At 52.2% G+C, this 21,249-nt stretch overlaps 1 protein-coding gene across 1 annotated transcript; it reads right to left on the reverse strand.

Annotated features, from left to right (window-relative positions):
* Nucleotides 1-13,280: 13,280 nt before the first annotated feature.
* LOC149809194 (serine/threonine-protein kinase STY8-like) lies at nucleotides 13,281-13,685 on the reverse strand. The gene has a single exon (XM_089994954.1). It carries the CDS (start codon nucleotides 13,683-13,685, stop codon nucleotides 13,281-13,283), a length of 405 nt encoding a protein of 134 aa, XP_089851080.1.
* Nucleotides 13,686-21,249: the final 7,564 nt, after the last annotated feature.

A 21,249-nucleotide genomic window follows, 5' to 3' on the forward strand; every position in this document is an offset into this window, starting at 1 on the left:
AAGCGCCACAATCCGGCACCGTACCAGCCCTCAGCAGGCTTCTGGCGTTCGGGCGATCAGGGGAACTGTAAAAAACATAGGCCGCATCCCCAGGGACAGATTAAAGCAAGCTGATGTTGATGATTGCAACACTACCGTGTCCGCACGGCCTTGGCAACTCCTACTTGGGCATCAGCGCTACCGTTACCATCACCTGAGGCAAGCATCAATAAACTGTGACGATGGAGTCACAGCTCATTGAATTTAACAACATTGTTTTAGCACCAAAAATGGCGTGTAACTGAAATCGTTTTATCGCGCCAATGCGGGCAAAGTCACTTGGTGACATGGTAGACAGCGCACCGTGCTCCAGCATTTCGTCGCGAGGGACCTCCACACGGGCGCCGTCGTCTCCGGCCATGCCGGCAGCCAGCCAGCGAGAACCTCCTGGATGACTTTCTAAGGTGCTTTGCCCGCGTACGGCAGCTCCCTGGTCCACATCTCCCACATCACCATCCTGAATGACCGAAAAATGCTCTCAGCATGGAGTCTAAGCTGTGGGAGCTGGTGGGGACGGAGCTGGCGATCGTGGCGCTGTCGACGCCAGGCGAGGACGTGCTCTTGGAGGAGCTGGGGAGGTGCTGGAAGCTATGTTCGGAGAGCCACGACGCGACCTGCATCATGCCGAGGACGCTCTCGACCCCGTATCCCTGCTCCTCATGGTCTTCCGCGCGGACCGTGTCCGAGGGGCGGGAGCTGGGGGAGGGCTGCCGGGGTCGCTGCGACCTGCAGGCGTCGGTGAGGTCCTGCATGATGACCGATGCGCGGATGGGTCTCGCACCGTAGGCGCACAGGACCCCGTGGTGGAGGAATCTGCGAGATCGCCGACGGCCCTGCGAGCACTGTACTGCCGCTAAGTATTTAAACAAAATCGCAAAAACAATGGCTGTTTGAAACCAATGTATCCCAAATCTCCAGAATGTTTGGTAAATCAAAGGGGTTTTGATTATCTGATTTTTGGGGTAACCTAATATATATTCCTGAGTTATTGTACCTGCTGTTGAATGGTTTGCGGGATTCGAACAAAGATTGAATATTAGCGTGTTTGAATAATTAGCGGTGATACGGTACACACAATGCGCATGAGCGTACGAGCATGATAGTGGCCCGACTTCAACCGGCAGCACAGTCACGGGTCAGGATGCAAGCTGCGCGTTCCACACTTGCCATAAATCCGCACGCGCTCGCGAAGCCAGCTTCGCTGGCCCTGGGGCCACAAATGGACATCGACAACTAGAGCGCCCCAGGAATCATTGATCCTTGCGACGGCGGCTGCCTGGGTTTTTCTTTTGTAATAGATCAACGGGACTCATGCCACGTCCCCTGCGCCATGAAACACGGCGAGTTGGACGTACAGGGGGGTTCGGCTTCAGGCCCAGGCTGGTCGGCCCAGGAACAGGCGGCAAGTACCGCTCCTTTTCTGAGAGGGCATGCCGGAACCAGCCAGGTTGCAATTGTATATTGACTTGGCAGAACCGAGTCATCCCCTTGAACATAACTTTCATGGCGTTTTGTATACAACACAAACGTCGGCAGTACTGAATGAAGTCCAGTTCATCTAATCATTGATCAGGTTGTCTCTAGGAAGTGATGTACAATGATACATCTAGCGGTTCCGGACTGGTATGCCACCCAGATTGACGATCATGCCCCCAGACCAAAAAGGCAGTGCGTTCCCAGATAATCCTGTAAATACCTGGCTTGCGTCTTGGTACAGCAGATATCCCATATTCCCTGCGCTCATGTTTTAGATGCAACTAAAGGAGATATACGGAGTTGATAAACGGAGTAAATGAATAAATGCATTTATTACAACTGCCCAACTGCCCAGTTTATTCGCATTGTCTGGGCATTCACCGATTTCAATGCATGCCCAAAGAGAACAGATGCGTGCCATGGGCGCTAGTGGTAGGTGACCTGCGTGAGAAGCATAATGTAGAGTGTAGCACTTGAATTATCGGGCTCGACCGTGCCTAACGGTCTGTGCAAGGGCTAGATAAAGCAGCAATAGACCTTCGACTTCTCCTCTATTGTGATTTGAGCTGTAATTTATCCTCCCAGCCTCAGATTTACAGGTTTCAACTCTGAGACAAAAAGATACGTCGTCCCTGAGCAACATGGCCCACAACCGATCGATTTATTGATTGCTTTAGCTGCTGAGCTTCCCAAGGTCCCGCGTTCGGCGGAATTTACTGGTTAATGATGGCGTAAACGAGGTGCAAGCATGTTGCGCAGTTGGCAGCAGCAGTATGTTCCCTTTTTTCAGAGTTGTGCAAAGCACAAAGCATAGCTACTTCACGCCCAAGTTCACATGGATTTTGGTTCGAAGCTCAACGCGCATGGTGTACCGAGGTCACACAAAGCAACTCCAGAAATTGTCCGCGCCGATCCAGGCGGCTGTCCGTCGAAAGCGCCTGGGGAAATACACACCCGGGGGGGGTGGAGGAAGGGCCTAAGTCGGCGCCGGTGGGCGAAAGGCGCTCTAAAACAGGCGGGCGCAGCGCGCCCTCCAACAAGCTGGCATGCTCGGCGGAAGGCAGTGAAGGGTCCTCACGATACGAGCTCTCTTGACCACCCGGACCCGACGCGCCTGAGGTGGTCAGCTGGTCAGCTTAGAGCCGATCGCACTCTGCAGAGAGAGCTCTGCGAGGATCAGCGTTGTGAGGCTCACATGCTGCGACGGCGACGACGAGGACGTGCCGTATGTCGAGTCGCTCGGCAGCAGTAGACCTCATTGCGCGGCTGAGGCCGAGGGGGCGGGGGGGGGGGCGTTCTGGCGGTGAGGTCGACCGTCATCGGCCGCGCCTGCTGCGGAGATGTGCTGAACGGTGCTTGTAATGTGCGCAAAGGCGGCCACCAACAGGCGGGCCTGCATACACGGAGCGCAGATCAAGCTTCATGAACAGAACGCTGTATTCATATGAATGGGCACTTCTCGCTGATTTGGCGTTTGAACGCCTATGGGTACGCCAGCCCAAACAAGGCGGCCCCTCGCCGTCAGCACTTGATGAAAAGCAAGCACCTCACTTATGTTTGGTTGCTCGTTTGCAATTCAATTACCTAGGTATGAGCAGAACACACGAGACCGAATCAGCCTCATTTGCACAGGCTCATGTCATTCAAAGTAAAAACCAAAATCGCAATGACTCCCCTGCCCGCTTTGTCATGAAGCCTATTACTCGATAAAATATTTGTGACACTGTGAGAAAGAAAAGAAAGAAAAAATTTGACCGGGAATCCCGCCAGGACCATACAAGCAAGCACTACGCCTACGAGGACCGGCTCTAGTAACTGCACATAAGTTTGTGAGCCTGATTGTGACACACAGGCACTGCCACGTGTGCCGGCAGTGCATGTCCGAACCAATGATGATGCACCGTTTCACAACACTACCGCATCCACATGCGCATCCACATGAATACTGGCGACTCCAAGAAGGGAATCAGTGCTACCATTCAGTTACCTGCGGCAAGAATGGCTGCTTGACATGCGATTGTACAATGTGTGCGTTGTTTCTGAAGTACTTGGTGGGTTGGGTTTGAAAGGCAGCATGACCAAGAAAAAGAAAATCAATCGGGAATGACGCCAGGTCCACGCAAGCGAGCACTACGCCTACGATGACATGCCCGAAAGGCCTCAGGCCCCAGCGCGGTGACCCGCGCATACAACTCATTTAGGTTTGGTGTTGGGGTTTGCTCTCTTGACGTCAACACTGTCGACAGTGATTACAAGTGTAGGTTACTCTGATCTTCCAAAGGCATTCACAGGACGCTGTTGGTCAGCTGTGGGCTGTCGTACACGGTAGAGACACAGGAGGAGTCATGGCAGGCCTGGATATGGCAAGTATGGCTGGTCCAGGTACCATCACTTCAGTGGATGTTCGTGGCTGCATGGATTACCAAGTTTGCCAATGACCACGACTGTTGGATAAAAAATACTCATCCAGGGCATGATGCCGCAGCACCTTGTCCCTGTCGACGCAATGAGCGCGTCCAGAGACCTGGCTTTCTGACTTATTATTTTACATGCGGTGTAACAGCCATCCAAAGTCCGTCGAGGAACTCGAACAGCCTAAGCAAATGCCGTCGAAAACTTCGTCAAGAAGACCAAAGACAGGAAGCGGAAATCCTTCCAAAGCTGATCAATGTATGGGATATGTGCTTGTACTGTGGTACTCTAGTTTATAGATAGTCTGCGATAGTGATCTCATGACTCATCTGTGATGCGCCAGCTTGCCCTTCCAGCTTGCCTGCTCTGTTTGCATGCTCGCCCTTAAGCGGAAATCGCGAGGCTTGCCTCAGGATTTTTATTTCGAGCTACTGCATAGCTCGCCCAAACGATGCGACGCGAAGTGCTGCGTACTTTGGACGTCACCGAACTGCCTGCTCTGACGACCGAAACGCATATCAACGAGTTTGTAAGGAAATGAGTACAAACAAAGGTCCTCAACTTGATGGTTCCTACATGCTGTCGGAAAAAAATCTGTCAACGTAGGCCTGACCTTCTGAGGGCCAACACTTACTGTCGATGAAGCCCTCGTTGTCGCAGATTTCTTACAGAGAGACCGCTGCCCCTTCATACGCAGTGGAACACGATGCACTTTTCGGAAGTTTGCAAAGGCATTTTGATCGCTTTCAGGGCGACGCGACTATCGTGTTACGAATGTCGTGAGATGCTTTTCGAACACGCGAAGAGCTTGAGGCTTTGCAAATCAGCCCTGGTGATTTGGCCTAGCGTTGCCGCTGCAAATCTAGGTGCGCTCTATAATATCAAGCGAGAAACCGCGTACATTCTTGTATACGGCATACTCACAGAACGACCCCATCCATCTAGCCAAACACGGCGCACCTCGAAAGCGGACGAACTGCGATGGTCAGCAAGAGCTTTCTTGGTTCTTGCGCCAAGTTACTGTCTACACGTAGCATATCAAACACAGATGCAAGTAGAGCGAGTACACATGGTTTTCCTAGATCACCAGAGCAAGCCCAATTGGGACGAATGGGACTGGTCGGTATACACATACTTTGACCCTTCCAAAAATCTCCTCCTTCACGAGGAAAACATTCGATGTCGATCCGTAATGCAGCCTGATGAGATGTTTGCGTTCCTGCGTCGAAGGCAATGTTTGGCCAACGGCTGGATGTGTTGCGTAACCTTGCGTATCTAGCTGACGCATCTCCATGTGTATGCCCAGCTCCGCGAAATAGACCAATGACATTCGGCAACGTCGTACCAGACTAGCTAGTACCTATAGGCCACGCGTGGAGACCGATACGCGGAATCCATGACAGATATGACGTGTCATAACACTGGTATAGGAGACCTACCTGTAGGGTAAACCCTCCAGTCAGGTTCAAGCCGTTCATTGAACCCCCCTCGAAATCCTCAAAAGGTTCATCCGTCCCCGTATAACTTTTCTTGTAACATTTCATGTTATTGTCCTATCGTTCAGGCAAGCATCTGAGTTTCCTGAGCAATGTGATGGTCATGGCCATACAAACTAATGAAGTCCAATTCATCTATTGATTGACCAGGTTGTCTCTGGCAAGTTATGTACAATCAGTTTTAATGGTCGTTGCTGACCGCCGTCCAACCATTCTGCTCCACAAAGTTGAGATATATGCTATTGCTGTTCTCGATTCTGACTGCGTTGAAAAGCCTCTGGGATCGGGTGTTTAATTAATGGATGTTGAGAAGCATGGCCAAGGAAAGCCAGCAGTGTTTTATAGTCCTGTAGGTGGTAAGAACCCCACAGTTCACCTCAGGTGTGTGAATTATGAAGTTGAATGGTACAGTGCATTTGCCATCTTTACCTCCAAAGGCTTGGTGTTTTTCAAGAAACATGAAGCCGTACCTCCTTTGAGGGTGCACATTGTCACTTTTGTGCATCGTTTTTACTTTGCTCGGACGCAAATCGACACTGTACAATCGATGGGGCCTTGGATTGCGGCCAGGGGACATCAGTTGACACTGCGTCATCGATGGGGCCTTGGATTACGGCCAGGGGGAGGTCAGTTGACACTGTGCTATCGATGAGGCCCTGGATTACGGCCACGAGACATTGCAACTTGTGCCAGTGTATGCAACATGCCCTCAGCCCACAAGAAACGCATAATAATAAAAAATAGACATGCTGAATTTAGACAGTGCCAAGACGCTTGCAACTGCGCATGGGGTTAGGGGTGAGGGCCGGCATTGACTCCGGCGTAACTAGGGCGGTACAAAAGCGTATGCTAGCAGCACATTTCTTGGCTGAGTGCCTTCCATCGGTGATGGTACACCGCCTAGCATACATTGTATCGCTCGTGTACACAACTACACATGAAAAAGCATTTGTGGTACCAGACACATGCTTCTGTACAGGCTTGCTTACTCGGGATTCGCATCCATGGCTGCAGTCTGCAGTTGAGTGAGCAGCGTCAAGTACTCGTACCTGAGCATGCACATGCTGAGTTGTGACAGCCGTCCCAGCACTCTCTCCACCCTGGTCGTCGAGGTCTGCAGCCCCTCCTTTCCTCCTCGACGGGTGGGTTGTTGCTGTCGCGTTGTCGGACTTAAAAATGCGCCGCAGCCTCGGCAGTCCGCGAGCAGCACGGACCTGAGCGCTTGAGAAGGGGCCTGCGCCTGACGATTGCAAGCCTCCGGCAAGCCCGTGACTCACCCCCCCTGCGCCACCCGGAGCTTCAGGGTGCTCAATCGGATTGCTTCCATCGGAGACTCCCATAATGGAGGACCTTCCAAACAAGACTGCTGCCAGTACTTGCGTCCACTGTGCGCTGCGTTGACGGGGCACCGATCAAATGTCTGGGGCCGAGGCCAGCACCATGGAGTTGGCAGCTTCCTGCCTTGAAGCGAGCATCGTTGGTTGGCTTGCAGGGTGTGCCGTGGATAGTTCTGGCTCCCTTGTATTTGCTGCTTAGTCACTCCGAGCGTGGTATGGGTTTGAGGTGAGTGAGCCTAGCTGCATGAGAGGGCATGTGGCACTGAATTGGCTGCCGAGCAGCTGGTTCGCAGACTTTTGCAGGAGGGATGAGCGAGGGACGCGGGGATGTGTTGAGTGTCGTCGCCCGTCGGCTGTCAGGGTTGTGGCGGTGCTCGGCACGCATATGCAGGGGTAAGGCAGGGGGGGAAGCAAGGCGCGCTTACCCACGACACGAGGGGCCGGCTCTGGTTGAGGAGTTCCAGTCGTTACACAGGCTTCCCGAGGACTTTGTGCAGGTTCAACCCTCACCAACGTTCACAGACGTCTTGTGTTTAGGACCTGATTGACTGTGGCCCGAGTTCGCACGGTCTATGTTTGCCAACAGGCTGTACCTCTAGGCAGCCCCACCAGTGCCTGACGTAGAAAGTCGGGGCTGGCTGCCTTGCCGATTGACTCCCCTGATGGTTCCAGGACAAGGGGATTCACCTGAATGGAACGCAGGTGGAGTGAGGGTGCGTCTACTTGATAATCAGGTTGGGATTCACCACCATCTTCAGCAAGTGACAGATAGGCTGCCTCCCGACTGGCCCCCCACGCGCCCTTTTTGTCTACAAGGGTCCAAATTTCAAATACTGATACATGCAAGGGGACAGGCAATGCAGAGCAAAGGGTTACCTACAGGTAGCACCTGCTGCTGCAAGGGTTGATTGTACCCTGAGAGCTGATCCCACTCCCGAGAGCAACGTTGTAAGAGAAGTTTCCAGTGGATAAGTTTATTGTCGTTTTATATCATAAGCGAGTATGTGCGTAGCAATGCGTCAAGGGGCGTGAGGGCCTGAGGGGTCAAGTCAGGGTACCTAAGTGGTATACATGCAGGTTTGCCAACAGCAGACGGGCGGCAGTGCCCCCAAGAACAAGGGGCATTTCTCACAAGGAGTGGCACGCAATACTAACATACTAATCGAAGCAGCACTTTCTGACGATTATGAACTTACAGCTAGGCAAGCAGCGACGCTACGAAGGACAACAGGACAGAAAGAACACAGGGGCACGCCTATGCGGTAAAACGTAAAATTTCGTACGTGATGCCCTAACTGCAATGCAGTGAAGAGGAGGACATGTCTGTGGAGGTGTTTGGAGGCGAACCTGGGTGGAAGCAACATACACAGGCGCCAGGCAAAGCTGGACGGTGAGACTGCCGACACTAGACATACTGTCCACTTATCAGACTGCAAGGCATCCATGTGCAAAGAGAAGCTGACAACGCTCAGCAAGCTTGTTTCTCTTCCTCGGTCCAGGCGTCATGTACCAAAAGCCTAAATCCAATCCTTGGAGAGCACGTGGCCACTGTGAGGTAACGGACACGGACATTGCCGTCCGCTTTACAATCAGCCTCTCGCACAACCAAGATGAGGAGCCAAGTAGCCATTGAGTGCAATAACGAATAGGGGAAGATTGTGCTGGCACATCACCTATCTAGACCTGGTATTAGCCGAACTTGCAGCGAGAATTTTGTTCAGCCATCCGGTCGTCGTCCAGTGAATATAGACACCACACTGACAACATAAGTCGGCTACTCTAGTTAATATACGTCCGCATACAGAGATATTCCAAGCTACGAGAGGCTGAACGTGGCGAACTCGCTGCTTAAGGAATGTGCACAGGTCGTGATGAGCGCGACCTGAATCGTTTCTTCCTGACTCGTTTCTTGCAATGACAGCGGCGAACAAACAGGGTTTAACGCCAAGTCGTGGACGAAGAGTTAATCACCCCTGTCGTATGCAAGCACAAACGGAGAGCGTTCACAGATGTTTTGCAGGCGAGGCCTCGTGTACCATGCTCATGCAAAGAACAGATGACGGTCATCCGGGAGTATCTAGCGGTCACGATAAGCTTTGCAATGAGTCACAGCTTGAGACACGTGCAGTGACCACGCATGCTAGTGATCATAGAGTTGTGATGACTTGTCTCTTCGGTAATTTTACATAACATGAGCATCTCCAAGGGCATTGACGTCGTGAATCCCCACTGAATCGTGTTTTGGTATGTTTGTGTGTGTGCGTGGTTACATCGAAAGACAGAACAACGACAGCACAAGCCGCAAACAACAAACACAACACACTCAAACGAGAGCTGCGCTCATTGAACGTCAGCAGTTGGAACAGTCAAGCCTGCTGTGAAACAACTGCCCGTCGCGCGCCCCAGAGCGCCGAGGCCGCGACGGTACATGAGCGTGTTGCCGCGGCACAAGCTGATGCTCAGCTCTTTCAGCGCTTTGCCGACGAAGCCAGCCTTCACCACACGGCCACCAGCGTTCGCCAACACCGCCAGGGAGTTCAACAGCTCCATCGCCGGCGTGCCCATTCGTCCGAAAGACTCGTGGGATAGCGGGACGAATGCGTAGCCGTTTCGGAGCCTAACCGTTTGGTAATGTTTGTGTGTGTGCGTGTGTATGTGTGCATGCCAAATGTGCTCAGATTGGCGGAGAAAGCTGGATGTGTTCATTGATTTGAGCCCAGTCATGCCAGATCTCTGTCTAGCCTACCGCACCTGGGATCCCGCGTCCGGCCTAAAACCGGCCTTGCTAGACCAAACGGTAGCCATTTGCTCGGTCTCGCGGGCTCGCGCGATGTAAGCGTCGGTTTCGTTATTTGGGTTCAACGGTCAGTTGCCACAGAATGTATTCGAGGCTGTCCGTTCATTTACACCTGCAGAATGGCTCAGGAAGTCTCACCTTCCATTACTGCATTGATTTTGTTTGGTTGGATGTAAGTGACGTGGATAGCGTTTCCGCGCTAGACATAGGAGGCAATAGATCTGTTGCCAGTGCAGGGCGTGCCCTGCACAAAGACGTATGTACCACGTGGCATCCTCATGAGCCGTAACAACACATGTATATCTCGCCAGGAATCATGACCTGCAGATAAATCGCAGGCAGTCACAAAGCGAATGTGGCACTGAAGTGCACTCGATGAAGGCTGGATTCCCGAACAGTGCCATGAATTTCACATGTTGTCTTGCATGAGTTACACCAAGTGGGGTGTGGGGTTGCATAAAGGAGTGTCTGAGGGAGTGGTGCGGCTGGCTGAGCTTGAGCTCGGGCTCGTTACAGCTCATGCTCGTGCAATCTCTGTGAATTCTGTTTGGCTGGCCGCCCCGCGCTCGTGTCCCCGGGCCTCTGCAGGGCCGTTGCGACAGGGCTCCTCTTCGGCGCGATCAAAGGTGTGTGTGTGAAGAGGTCGCCCATGATTGTCTGCACGTATCCCGTCGTCGAGCAGCGAATCGGGATCACGTACCCCAAAAGCAAACAACGTCAAGAGCATGTGCCTTACGCGTTTCGTACTGGCTCAGCCACTCCGCACGCACGTGTACGCTTCCATATCACCTGCCGCCAAGCAATGTTTGATAATTTACATGCATTATCATGGCTGATGTACACTCGCTACCAGGCGACTGTGCGGTTGCACTTGTTGGCCACCCATCTATCTAATGACTCTTTCATTGAAACAGTGGCTGAAAACCCCATCTACAGCAACAAATGTACAATATTGCATTAATGCGAAGCAAAAGCAACCCAGGGGCTTCCAGATCTGACAGTGTCCTGCTTTGCTGCTGCAGGTCCGCTGTGAGTCAAACCTTTGGGCCGTACCGCACTTCTCAGACACAATTTTTGAAGCCCTACCTCTATGGCAGGAAAAAGAAAGAAAATAAACGTGATACACCAGCCCGAAGAAAGCGGCGTTGACAACGGGCGAGACAGCCAGAGCTGATCTCACGCCTAAATGGAGGGATGCAGCATCCCACAAGAGGACGCAACTACGGAAGCTTTTGGAACACCGGATTGATGTGGTGGCCGTCAAGCTCACGACGCTGGACAACAATGCCATGCGCAAGTCTGTCATCTTTCATGCGCACAACGAAGGCTCTACCTCTATGGCAGGGATTGTATACCTTCTAGCTAAAGGTTAGGGTGTATGGGATCGAGACCTGTGCGGTTCCACATCACCCCTGCACGTCCCTGAAAAAATGCACCGAACTAAACAAAACAATATGCCAGCCCAAAAGGCCAAAAACGCACCGAACTACCTCTATTTGGTATTGTGCCAATGGGGATAGAGAGCGCGGCTCAGCGATCATCGATCGCTGCTTGTATGAAAAAATGAAAATTGGGCAGCCGCCAAACGCTGGCTGGCGTAATCTACGACGGAATTTGCTTCGAGAGCAACTTCTCTGACCATCAGTGTCCTGGGCACACCGGAAAACCGCTTGCGCCGAACCAAGACTCAAACACGTGACCCTCAAATCGAAGGTGGCAGTTTAAGCAATGGACCATAGGTGGACCCCAGGAGGATACTTCGCTGCTTGTATGCATACATCACACGCTCAACACTCTGTACATACATCGCTGTATGCACATTGTCATCACCTAAAAACATGCAAAACAACTCGTGCATTATCATTCCAGCTGACTTGATGAAGTTCGAGAAGAAAGCAGATGGATAGGTTCCAAGCGTAAGGCGAATCTCCTTGCTTTGTGGGTCCGTATCCCTGAAAATGCATGATTATCTGGGGCAGAACTGGATCTACTAAGCAGTATTGTTCTCTAGACTACGGTACGCACAGCATCAGCTCAGAACCGGTGTGCCAGCAGTTTTCCGCGGTCGCACGGCATCCCTGAGGCCAAGGCGCTCCGCGTTGAGGTAGGGGAGCTTCGTGACGAGGACTTTACGGGCGGGGCCGACATCAACGTGCAGACACTCCTGAACCGGAGGCTCCTTCAGCATGTGCCAGAGCAGAGCCGCTACTGGATCATTCTCGGGGGGGGTGAGTGGGACCGCGGGCAAGGAGGGCTTCTGCTGCACTTCTTCTGCCTTTACTGCAGCGCCCGCATAGGCCGCGTCAAGCAAGGCCACGCCAGACAACATTTGTATAGGCTATCTTCTTAGGTTAGAAGATTGAATTATCAGGTCACATCTCATCTTGGACTCTTTTAGGCTATTTCTTCTTGTTTGGCTTATCTGTTGAAGTATCTCCTGGTGGGATATCAAGGGAAAGGAGCTCTGCTAAACCTGTGCTGTGCATATTTGATGACAGAACAGTGCACAGAAAAGGATTGCCAGAAATGCCTGGGGGAATGAATGCTGTTCAGGGCCTGCCTCAAAACGGGCTGATCACTGTTCCAGCTATGTTCAAGCTGCCACCTTCGAATCGAGGCGTCATGCGTTCGTATCATGGCTTGGCGCAACCGGTTATCCGGTGTGCCCAGGACACTGATGGTTGGGCAAGTTGCTCTTGACGCAAAGTCCACAAACATAATTCTCACGTCATCTACACACCAATTTGGCACAATCTTATTCCAATCTATGGCCTGCTAAGAGAAAGAAACGTGAACCATCAGGAAACACACCAAAGCTCATTCGCGACGCATAGATGTGGCGGAGTTTAAACTTTATTCTAGTGCGAAAGTGCGATCAGTAGTGTGTCATGCAAACAGCTTGCAGGCGGATGCACACCACAAGAAGGCGGCTGCGAGACGGGGGACGCCTCGAGAGTACCCTCGATGAGGGCCTGCTCCAAGAGCTCGTCCAGCTCGTCCACGAGGTAGGCGTTCTGCACCTCTGGTGCCCCGTTGGCGGTGGAGCTTGCGTGCCCCGTGCTCGCCGCCATCGCCATGTCCACCTTGCTCAGCACCGCAGTGATCTCATCGAGCGCTTTCGTGAGCTGCAGCGTTGATGGACGCGTCGCTGGGTCCTGCATGTACACCTCCGAAGTGGACTACCATGCTGCTAAATATTCGAACGAAACCGCAAGAAATGGCCGCTTGTATGCAAAATTTCCAACCAAAATTACCAGAAAGGTTTGGTCAAGAAATGGTGATTATACCATCTAATTGTTGGGGCTATCAAGATAAATGCTCGGGATTTATGGACCTACAGTTCAATGGTTTGCGGGATTCAAACGAAGTTGGAATAAGAACCGAATATTATCGTGAAAACGTAACAAGCGCCACAATCCGGCATCGTACCAGCCCTCAGCAGGCTTCTGACGTTCGGGCGATCAGGGGAACTGTTAAAGTCATAGGCCGCCTCCCCAGGGACAGAACAAAGCAAGCTGATGTTGATGATTGCAACGCTACCGTGTCCGCACGGCCTTGGCAACTCCTACTTGGGCATCAGCGCTACCGTTACCATCACCTGAGGCAAGCATCAATAAAATGTGACGAGGGAGTCACAGCTCATTGAATTTAACCAACATTGTTTGAGCACAAAAAATGGCGTGTAACTGAAATTGTTTTATCGCGCACTGAGGGCAAAGTCACTTAGTGACATGGTAGACAGCGCACCGTGCTCCAGCATTTCGTCGCGAGGGACTTCCACACAGGCGGCGTCGTCTCCGGCCATGCCGGCAGCCGGCCAGCGAGAACCTCCTGGACGACTTTCTGAGGTGCCTTGCCCGCGTACGGCAGCTCCCCGGTCCACATCTCCCACATCACCATCCCAAATGACCAGATGTCGGTCTTCGTTGAGATCACGTTGGGCTCCGAGAGAGCCTCTGGGGGCATGTGGGACACGGTGCCGTGCATTGCTGGGCAGCCCTGGTCCACTTTGTCCGAGGACAGCACCAACGCCACGCCGAGGTCTCCAATCTTTGCTCGAACTTCGAGATCCCCGTCAAAGCGCTGATCCTCCGGAAGGCTCTGCAGCAGAATGTTCTCCGCCTGCATGCGAGCGCAGGGTTGATGTGTGACTCATTGCATCGTGTGTGTCCCATGTCTATTTCTTTGTTCTCTCACATTTCTCCGCACCCACCCGCCTTGAAGCAAGACCAACCGTTTGTACGCCAAAGCTGGATGTGTCTTGTTGAAGCATGATGGTAAATCAGCATTCGGAATCGATTCAGACGGATGTATTCGAAAGACGAGCTCACAGGCGTAGTGCAAGCTAACTAAATGAAAGTATATTGGGAGCTAAGGCCGCGTAGCCGGCGAGGCCTTGTATCTCTCGTATCTTTTTGTCCACAGACAGATTAACAAAGCAATCCATGGTATGCGCTGTACTGCTCGGGTATGCATCGCATGCATTTGACAGGCGCGTGCGCGATTGGAGCCTTGACTAACAACGGCTCGCACCGAACGCTCGCGCGATTATGCTTTGCACTTGAGCAGATTGCCCTGCAAGCCAAATAGAGAAGACAAAGCTGCTATGTCTGCCTAAATGGGGGGCTGCTCTGCAGGGAGACGATGCAGAGGTGTATTTTCTCATGTGGCGTACAGAGGTGTGTATAGATGTGAGTTTTCTCATGCAGGCACGCACCGTTGTACACGTTCGTATGTATATTTGCGTATGCACGACCCTAGCAAAAATGGGGTGATGACGAATTGATTATAGTGGTTGTCATCCGAGTTGAAGCAAATTCCGCCGTACAGGAATTGCCAAGATTGCCAGGATTCGGCGATGTCCAAATACATCGAAATGGATTCGATATCAATTTCCATTCAGTCATCTGAGCCACACACCTTGAGGTCCCCGTGAACAACCCCAACGGAATGAGCGTGCTGGAGCCCATACGCGACCTGGGCGAGCAACTTCGCGCAAACCTTGCAGTAGGAGAGGCCTTGTGTTCGAGAGCCCAAGCTTTCGCTCGCCAGCGCAGCATGCAGAGTGCCCCTGCTGCAGAACTCCTGCATCCAGAGTGTGACCTTGGGCGCGACGGACAACGCAACGAGAGCACATCAGCGACGAGAGCGCAAAAATAACACGGGCGCAAGCACGACAAGAGCAACATGCGTGCAGCAGCGACGAGAGCACACGAGCAACAATAGCACACGAGGGACAAGAGCACATGACCAACTAGAACGAACGATAATCAAAATAGCAACAGTAGCAATAAGAACGCAAGAGCAAAAGCGAGGCAACAAAGATTGCGCACGACATGAGGAGGAAGTGAGCCTGAGCTGTCTGCAGACGGTATGCAATGCGGCGCCAGATTGGGTTTCGGCCCCCGTGCTTGTCCCCAATCTTCATGCGTTTTCAGGCACCTAGACACGCAAAACTTATGGTCTGGCGTAGCACAGACAGCAGATACGATCGCAGATCATCATTTGTTCCATATTCCCCATGTTTGCTGGTTGCTACCTGGCAACGAGCGTGCGTTCCTATGTTATAGTCGGGGCATGAGGCCGATGCGCCTCGGGCACGTCCCTGTTGGCGCAGTGTGCGACTTTGGAGACATGGGGTGCTTCCAGATCGACTTTATTTCAAGGCCTCAGCGCCACAATCAATGCGGCCAAGATGTATCAGACACACCCTCGGCGCTCCCAAGCAATGCGGTCGAGATGTTTGAAAGACGCACTGATAGGCACGTAGACACAGGCCCGTAGATGAGTGCAAATGCCGTAGTCAAAGCAAACGGAACGCAAGTGCACTGCAAGAGCTGAGACCGCGCAGCGGTCCAGGGCTTGTGATGACGATGTATCAGGTTGTAACATAGCCGCACCCATATGGACACTGGCAACTGCAATACCTACTCGGAAATGAGTGCTACTGTTCCTTAGTTCACGTCTTCGCAAAAACATAGTGTGAACAGGCTCCGTACCTGCACCAAAAGCGTAACCATCTTCTCGCCGGCCGTCGGGCGGCTGCCGCGGCCAGAGATCGCGAGCTTCGACGTCGGCACGAGGCCAGTGTGGAACGCGTAGGTGGTGACGATGTTGGGGTGCACCATGAGCTTGCACACGACCGCCTCCATCTTGGCAAGCCTTCCACGCTCCTTCTCTCGACGAAGCAGGCCTGTGCCGTGTTCGATCACCTGCAGAAAGCACCATACGTGACACACAACACACATACTAGGGATGTCTCAGGGGACATAGGCGCGCAGAATGCACTCATGTTTTGTGGAGCAGGCCTGTGCCGTGCTCCATCACCTGCAGAAAGCACCCTACGTGACACGCTACACACATACTAAGGATGTCTTAGGAAACATACCGTATTGCTGCCAACTTTTCAAAACCGGGGATGTTCATAGTTGTTGAACGTACGCGTATTGGAGGGAAAACGTACTGGTAGTTCGCGAACAGAGCCGAAAGTACTGAAGTACGTAGAAAGTTTGGGCACGCGGGCAGTTAACCCCAGTAAATGCACAACGAAACTCAACAATAAATCATGGTATCAATATAAAAAGCATCTGCACGACGACATCTCCCTTATCAGGCATCCATAAGAGTTCAGACATGGAGATACGTAACGTGTTTTACCGACTGGTGACATGAACAAGTTAGAACGCCAAGGCGCCTGTAGCCACAACAAGTATCAAGCGCAAATGTGCACCATTGATATGGAAGGAGCATGCAGACATTCAAAAAGCTTTTGCGGACATTTTCAATGATGTAGATTGTTCGAATTTGCAATCAGCGGTGAGGGCTAACAGCCGTAGGATCAATTAAGGTGCACGTGCATTGTTTTCCAGGGTTTCCAATGTGACGCAAACTTGCGTGTACACATCAAGTGCATCGTGGAAAAAGTATGGAGCAGTACAAGATTGTCATTCAATTGTGGGGTGATTGCTTGCGTGATCATTTCAGGTCAGGCTATGGTAGGTCAGGCTGGTCCAGGTACGCTAGCCTCAGGTGATGGTAATGATAGCAGTAATTGCCACGTAGTTCTTGGAGTTGCCAATGACCATGTGGATGCGGTAGTGATGTAAAAGATACATCATTACATCACATAGACAATGGCAGGAAACAGACAACAAGAAACAACGACAGCACATTCGAAGTGATACAGCTCACTGAACGTCAGCGGTCGGAACAAGCAAGCCTGTCATAAACGCGCCGCAGTGATGTAAAAAGATGCATCATCATCATCATCATGTGCATATGGCCGCAGGCTTGCTTGTGAGTACATAAAAGTATCTCCGGACCTCGCTGCTTTTTGGCGAGTCAACCATGCCATTTTTGGCTGGCTTCTCAAGACTCACCGTACGCGTACTTGAGCCCAAACATACTCTGGTACGCCAGTCACGTTTTTCACAACTATGCGCCCCAGCAGCGAGCGCAAGAACAAGCAGCCCTGCACCACACCACAACAGCCGCCACAACACTCACCTTGAGCAGCCCGCGCTGATCCAAGCAGTGAGGTGTTGTACGCCACAGACCCCACACCCAGTAGCAAGTGTAACAACGAGCAGTCCATCACCACCACACCACAACAGCCACGACACTACGCACCTTGAGCACCACGCGCTGACCGAGCAGCGAGGCGTTGTACACTGTCCCCATGGAGCCCACACCCAGCAGTGAGCGAAGCTGCAAGCAGTCCAGCAGCTTGCTCGTGTCGTTTGCCTGAATGTTCCGGAAAAGTAGCATCTCGGCATCCTCCGGGTTCGCCCCCCCCCCCCCAACGGGACCCGTCGAGAACTCAGGCGTTGGGGGAATCGCGTTGTAGTAGCTCGATGGACTGCTGCCATCGGACATCCCGAGAAAGCTGTTGGAGGCTTGGCTGTTATCGAAGGGGAGCGCGGTCTGGTATGACCAGGCGCTGACTAAGCTTGGGCCATGCGACGGCATCGCCATCGGGTGCGCAGCGGGTGCTTGATTGTACACATCTCTGACGAGGCGCGGGCGCATCGCGGGCGCGACTTGATCATAGCTGACTGTCACACCATGGGCCGGCTTCTGCACGGCAAGCAGTGCTGTCAGGGCTTCGCCAAAAAAGCTTTCTACCCCATTTTTGTCGCTAAAATTCATGCAGTTTTGGGCATCCAGACCCTCAAAACGCACAGTCTGGCGACGCGATGGGTGCTGTCTTCACAGTAGCACACCGATTGCTAAGCAGACTGACATGATAGGTTTACACACCGTTTGTTGTATTGGTGCCGAAGTCGAAATGGTTGCGATGGTGTTGTAAACGACACATTATCACCATGGAGGGATGAGCTTACTCGGTTGCATGTATGCCATGTGATGGCTCGTGCTCCTCTCCCCACTGTCAGGCACGACTAAACATACCCAAGGGGCTTTCACATCAGGCCAACGCTGGCCTGGCTATAGGCCTGCATGTGTCGTGCATACCGCATCGCTGCAGATCATTCCAACAGGCTCTCATATTTAGATGAGATTTGACCAAAGCCCTCAAACGGATTGACTGCAGGTGCATGAAACACTTTGCGACACGCGGTAGGTCAGGGGGTCAGGCGCCCTCGACAAATGGTCGCAGTGTTCGGGTCGACCAGGGGTCGGTGTTCTTCAGCTCGTGTTGGGAAACCCCCCCCACCACCTTGAACCCATGACCAAAGATGCAGTTCTTCGAAATAGGGTGGGTCGTCACAGGCCTCATCCAGCCATTGTCGCAGCAATGGCTTGAACCTTATGTGCATCTCGTTGTCTGTTTCATCTGAAGCTTATGAGCTTCCTTATGTCATGGAGCGCAATGCTGGGACGCTCGGAATCGAGATGGACGGATAGACAGATATTGGCAGTGCCATTGCTCAGCCACGGGCATGATGTTGGATGCCGGATCTGGAAAGGCCACACGTCAACATGTGGATCACATATTCTGATCATCTTTCGTGTGATATGGCATCCGTGACGAGACGAACGCAATTCACACTTGGGCGAGGAGGTGCATTAGGGTGCTAGTGCAACTAGGTCCACCCCAGCGCAACCAGTATGCGCACCTTCAAGAGCTGGAAAGCCGATTTCGTGACGTCCTCTTCCATAGCGGGTATCGAGTTCGCATTTTGGCTAACGCTGACTGTGCCGAAACTCTCAAAGATGTCCGAATGCCGGGACTCGGCATCCCATCTGAAAAACGCCTGCTGCGAGGACGTAGACGCCCTGCCCTCACCGATGGGAGGAGTTTTTGGACGTCTGGATGGCATTGAATACACGACTGATACAGCATCTACATCGAACAAGTACGTAAGGAGATTGAGACTTTCAACAAGTAAGTCCAAACAATCACGATATCTGTGAGGTGCACGATGCACCTAAGTTCGTATACGTTCGTACAAGGAAGGCCTGGCATGCGCGATGCATTTAGAATACCTGACCACTCGCAATTGACAAACATGTGCCTGCCCTATCTCTGGGCATGGAAACATCGTTAGATAGCTGTCCCCTCCTGGGTATATCGTCCACCTGCATGAGAAGCCTTCTTGGTCGCCTGCGGATCGTTGAGCTCATGAAACCATTCAGTGACTAGCTGCAACCTGCAACATTTCACTTGGGCGTTTCGTCGCGACATGGAGGAGGATTGTGCAGTCATTCCACACGCGAAGTGCAGAAGCAACTGTGGTCTCGTCCCCTATTAGCATAACTTGTTTTATTTACTATAATTGAAGATTTCTCTCGCACGTTACCTTCATATAAAGATTTCAAAGGTATGCGCGTCCCTCATTGCACGTTGTAAGGCACTTTTTCTATGCCTGGGACTCCCTGCAATCCTTGTGACATGCCTGGAAAGCACCTTCACCTGTTCTTTTGTCTCTATTTTCACTGCAAATATGCGTCAATTTGGAAGTCTGCAGGCTAGCGTTGGCAGTGGTAGCATGGCAACAGGTTTGGTAATGTCGATTGAGGTGCCGAACGGATGTGGTGGCGTTTCTGGTTACTTTCTTCAATGTCGTTGCTGGCACGATTTTGGAAAATTGGTCTGCAGAGATACGCTTGCGTTTGGCAAGCCCCAGGCATTGGCAGTGGCGCAGTTGCAGCGATACGGGTATCATTGCCATGCATATACGCACCCCCTGCATTTGCGGATAGAGGATGCAATTACGTTTTTTTCTGGAAGCACTGCGATGTTGCAGTGTCTCACTACCGTACCAGTTCTCGGCGTGTTTTCGCCGTTTATGTTAGGCATGCTGCACTCACCATACTGATGTGCCAGAGCAAGTATGAATTGAAAATCGAGCAAGTAAAAGCTATGGTACTTTCAAACGCGATTGCATATTTCTGCCTGATTACTGTCGGCTGGTGATCGTTGGAGGCAAATCCTGGCGCACCAGTGAGTCTGTGGAATCGTGAACCCCTGGCGCACAGCAAGTAAAGCAGCGTTACTTGTTGGATTGCCGCTTCGTAAGCCACCAATGTCACCATTTAGTTATCTATGTAACTAGCCGTTGGCTTCCTCAGCCTCTCCATCAAAGTTGCCTGGAATGAGGGCTCTGGTCTTAGACGAAGTCTTAGTGACCCCACCAGCCAGAAATCTATCTCGAGATATCGGAAATTCACAGGGCAACCATCGACACTTTGCCTTGCATCATGCATGTTCCACGACTCTATTGTCAATGCCACTTTATTAAGTTCATGAGTTTTGCGTGTTGCAGGTTTTCGCTTGCATTATGGAATCGATGACTCCGCATGACGATATGGCTGCACCATCTCGGGCAGCGGCATGTGCTGCTACTGAACACGATCAAGATCTGGCTTACGCCAAGATGTTGCAAGAGCAGGATTACGCTTGGTTCATGATGAACGGAGGAGAGGCGTCATTTAACCTGGAGGACGATGTTGATGGTGACGCGGATAGCATCTCAGCAGGACAACTTGGTGCAGCAGTCGGGAGGACGTGCGTTATTTTCACCACCCGTTTGAACGACTGTGATGTACCGCTGCTCTTCCTCTCGTTCGCAGGGTTGGCCTGCGGGCGCCCCGTGCTCGTACACCGATACGTGTACGACACCTGCTCGTGTGACCTTGGCAGGGCAGTGATTGCTGACGAACAGAACCAAAAGACATGTTGCTTCTTCACGACAGATGCAGGTTGACAAAATGCTGATCCGCTATACTTTGCGTCGTAGTGAACAAGGCAGCCCATCGAGGGACTTGCAAGCATCCGCTCGCCCAAATACGAGCCCGCACGCAGCCCTGCAAAGCGAGCAGCACCGTGACCATCTGCGCACAATTCTCAGTATGATGAGTGGTATGGTGGAGGATGGCGCAGACGGGAGCTCTGGCCCGGCCCTTGACCTTGAAAGCATGACGTACGAAGAGCTGCAGTCGTTGGGCGACGCCATCGGGAAAGTGCAGGTGCGGATGTCGGGCTATGCGCGATTTCCATGATGAGGCCGTTACTCGGTAGCATGAACGCGTTCTGTTGTCAAAAATGCACTTGCATGGCAAGGACAGACGCATTGTTCTGGCCGCACGCCTGTTTTCCACAGCTAACTGCCCATGCTGCTGTGTTGCCTGCGGCCTTTCTTTGTAGCATTCCTGACCTTCCAATCTTGCCGCCGCGTGCTTTCTTGCCTCGGCCTGGTGTCGATTTGTTTTTGGGAAGTTGTACTCGATG

Source organism: Nuphar pumila, unplaced genomic scaffold (genome assembly GCF_984573655.1).
Source record: "Nuphar pumila unplaced genomic scaffold, dmNupPumi1.hap1.1 HAP1_SCAFFOLD_1574, whole genome shotgun sequence".
Lineage (NCBI taxonomy): Eukaryota > Viridiplantae > Streptophyta > Magnoliopsida > Nymphaeales > Nymphaeaceae > Nuphar > Nuphar pumila.

Bases quoted from the DNA above. Each gene is read 5' to 3' on its own strand.
- LOC149809194 (XM_089994954.1), bottom strand. From the start codon at position 13,685: ATGCAGGCGGAGAACATTCTGCTGCAGAGCCTTCCGGAGGATCAGCGC.